A 3,600-nucleotide genomic window follows, 5' to 3' on the forward strand; every position below is an offset into this window, starting at 1 on the left:
GAACTCATTTTTGCAACCGCACTTTGGAAGCACTTTTCAAGAAATATGGAGTCCATCATCGAGTTGCCACAGCATATCATCCACAATCCAACGGTCAGGCTGAAGTTTCTAACCGAGAAATCAAGAGCATCCTTGAGAAAACAGTCAACCCGAAACGAAAGGATTGGAGTTTGAGACTGGACGATGCGGTATGGGCATACCGCACTGCATTCAAGTCACCGATTGATATGATTTGGTGCGTCGTTTTACACCAAAAATATCCAGAGTAGCCATCAAGAAAACAAAAGAATTCCTTACCAGCCAATCGCTCAAGCATCTCATCAATGAAAGGTAATGGAAAATGATCTTTCCTAGTAGCATTATTCAACTTCCTAAAATCAATGCACATACGCCAACCAGTTTGCAACCTCATGAGAATCAACTCATTCTTCTCATTCTTAACCAATTGAAAACCAGACTTCTTAGGAACCACATGAACAGGACTGACCCATGTACTATCAGAAATCGGATAAATAATCCCTAGATCAAGCAATTTAAGAATTTCTTTAAGCACAACTTCTTTCATGACAGGGTTCAATTTTCTTTGAGGATCCCTAGACGGCTTACTATTAGGCTCAAGTAAGATTCTATGCATGCAAGTAGAGGGACTAATACCTTTGATATCGGCTATAGTCCATCCAATGGCAGATTTATGCATCTTAAGAAGACTTACCAACCTTACCTCTTGTTCTGCACTGAGTTCATTGTTGATGATCACTGGCAGCGTGTCATTCTCTCCTAAAAATACATATTTCAGATGCTGGGGCAGTACCTTCAAGTCCAGCTTCGGTGGCTTCACAACAGAGGGCAAAATCGGTTCTGTGCTGGTCGGTATGGGCATCCTGCTCGACAGGTGCCGAACTGGAATTTCCTCCGTTTAGTACAGCTGCATGATAATCTCTCTAATGGCTTCATTCTCCTCAGTTTTGGAGTTCTCTTCAGTTAGGGAACTGAAAATAACATGCTCAAGCTCATCCTCCCTGAAATTCTCAACAAATTCCTCAACCAAATGGTCAATAACATCAATCATGAACACAGATTCAGGATCCTCAACATGCTTCATAGCCTCAAAAATATTAAATGTGACAACATCTCCATCAAATTCAAGGCTAAGCATTCCACTATCCACATCAATTTTTGCTTTAGCAGTTTTCATGAATGGTCTCCCTAATAGAATCAAGGATTGCTTAGCAGAATCATCCATATCAACAATATAAAAATCCACAGGAAAAATCAAATCATTGACCTTGACAAGGACATCCTCAACAACACCTTCGGGATATGCAGTAGACCTATCAGCTAACTGAATGATAACACGAGTGTCTTTCAAAGGTCCTAATTGCAAATCCTTATACACAGAATAAGGCATGACATTTATGGATGCTCCTAAATCTAGCATGGCTCTCTCAACAGTCTTATTACCTATAATGCATGGAATAGTGAACATACCAGGATCTCGACACTTTTGGGGCAATTTTCTTTGCAGAACAGCAGAAACATTCTCACTCACTCGAATTCTCGCATCATTCCCAAACTTCATTTTCTTAGAGCATAACTCTTTTAAAAACTTTGCGTACCTGGGAACTTGCTTAATTGCATCAAGCAAGGGCAAGTTTATTTCTACCTTCTTGAAGATTTCCAGAATATCCTTCTCTTCTTCAATTCTCTTGTTCTGAGCCAACCTAGAAGGAAAAGGTGGTGCAGTCAGTGATTGAGGAATTGAAACCTTAGGTTTTCCACTTACCTTAGAAGAGATAGGCTCGGTGGATTCTGGTGACTTCTCACTAATTGCATCGTCCTTAGCTTCATCGGGCTTTTCTTTGTCCTGCTGCTTAGGCTGTGGCTCAGCTAGAATTCTCCCACTTCTTGTAGTTACAGCACTTGCATTTTCCTTGGGATTCATCTCCGTGACAGAAGGAAGTCGGCCTTGATTCGCCTGCAGCTTGTTCACCTGAGTGGCTAACTGCGTGATTTGTGTGCCCATATTACTCAACGCTGCCTGAGTTTCATGCTGGAACGCCTGCTGACTTTGCACCAAATTCTTCACAATTTCACTGCTCTGGGTGAGGCTCTTCATGATATCGTTCATATTGGGTGCAGAACTCGGTGCAGGACGTGCGGTATGGGCATCCTGTCCAGCCTGTGGCGGATTCGGCGCGTACATCCCTGGTTCCTGCTGTCTCCACCTAAAATTTGGGTGATTTCTCCACCCTGGATTGTAGGTGTTGGAAAAAGGGTCATTTCGCCTTTGCCTTTGTGCGTTCATCTCTTGCTCATCAGCGGATCCCATGCACACTTGCTCAGTATTATTATCCTGCAGAGATGGACATGCATCAATAGGATGATTATTTTCAAAGCAAATTCCACATTGAACGTGTTGAGTTTTAGAGACGGCAAGTCCTCTAACTAAAGAGGTGAGAGCATCAATTCTCTCGTTCATGTTGGAATCTTCTACTTTCTGCACTGGCCTATAACGATCATCATCCTCATCCTCATATTGTTGGCCATTTGAAACCATGTCAACGATGAGTTGCTTTGCTTCGTCCAAAGTTTTATTGGTCAAGCTTCCACCACAAGCAGCGTCAACAATTTTCCTATCAAAAGAAGACATACCACGATAAAAATAGTTAGTAAGCAATTGGTAGTCAGAAAATCCATGATCAGGACACTTGCGACACAGCTGTTGGAATCTCTCCCAATAATCGGCTAAACTCTCCGCCTTCTTCTGTTTAATGCTGCTAATGGCCATTCTCAAATTTGCAGCTCTGGACTCAGGAAAGAATTTTCGCAAGAATTGTTCTTCTAAATCTCCCCAAGTTCTAATCGAACCAGGAGGAAGATCAAAAAGCCAATCTCTCGCTCTACCCTGCAAAGTATGAGAAAAAGTCAATAGCCTCAAATTATTTTCAGTAAAACCATGAGGGCGTAGAGTTGAGCAAACTAGATCAAATTCAGCCAGATGCTTGTGTGCACTCTCTCCAGGTAAATCACCGAATTTGGGTAGCACTTGAATGAAACCAGGCCGTATTTCAGCGTTGCCATTAATGGCAGGAAGGACAATGCACAAAGGGCGATTGCTTCTATGACGGCCTAACTCTCTGATCAGTTGAGGTGGTTCCTGTCGAGGATCAACGATCTCTCTATCGTTCTCCTCATCCCTATTATTACGGTCACCCATTGGATCTTCAATTTCTTCTTGATCCTCAAGACTCGGTGGAGCAGAATTGGATTTCTTTTTCCACTCCTTAGCTTGCTTCTTCAACTTTCGTGCGGTCTTCTCGATTTCTGGATCAAAAACTAATACGCCTGTACGAGAAGAACGGGGCATAAACTAAAAATAAAATAACTAAAAATAAAAGACAGACTGAAATCAGTAAAATCCTGCTTAAAACCAATCCCCGGCAACGGCGCCAAAATTTGGTGCGTCGTTTTACACCAAAAATATCCGGCAGTCAGCCGGTATGCCCACACTGCGCAGACAGCAGTAAGCAAGATCGTCTCCCAAGGAATTGGCGAGAATTTCTTTAATTAAAGCCTGCAAGTAACCCACGAAATTTTGAG

At 42.4% G+C, this 3,600-nt stretch overlaps 1 protein-coding gene across 1 annotated transcript; it reads right to left on the reverse strand.

Moving 5' to 3' along the window:
* Window positions 1–916: 916 nt before the first annotated feature.
* On the reverse strand, window positions 917–3,367 carry LOC131018430 (uncharacterized). The gene has a single exon (XM_057947153.1). The coding sequence runs from the start codon at window positions 3,365–3,367 to the stop codon at window positions 917–919; it is 2,451 nt and encodes an 816-aa protein (XP_057803136.1).
* Between the last annotated feature and the right edge of the window lie 233 nt (window positions 3,368–3,600).

The sequence above is a fragment of the Salvia miltiorrhiza genome, chromosome 3 (genome assembly GCF_028751815.1).
Source record: "Salvia miltiorrhiza cultivar Shanhuang (shh) chromosome 3, IMPLAD_Smil_shh, whole genome shotgun sequence".
Classification (NCBI taxonomy): Eukaryota; Viridiplantae; Streptophyta; class Magnoliopsida; order Lamiales; family Lamiaceae; genus Salvia; species Salvia miltiorrhiza.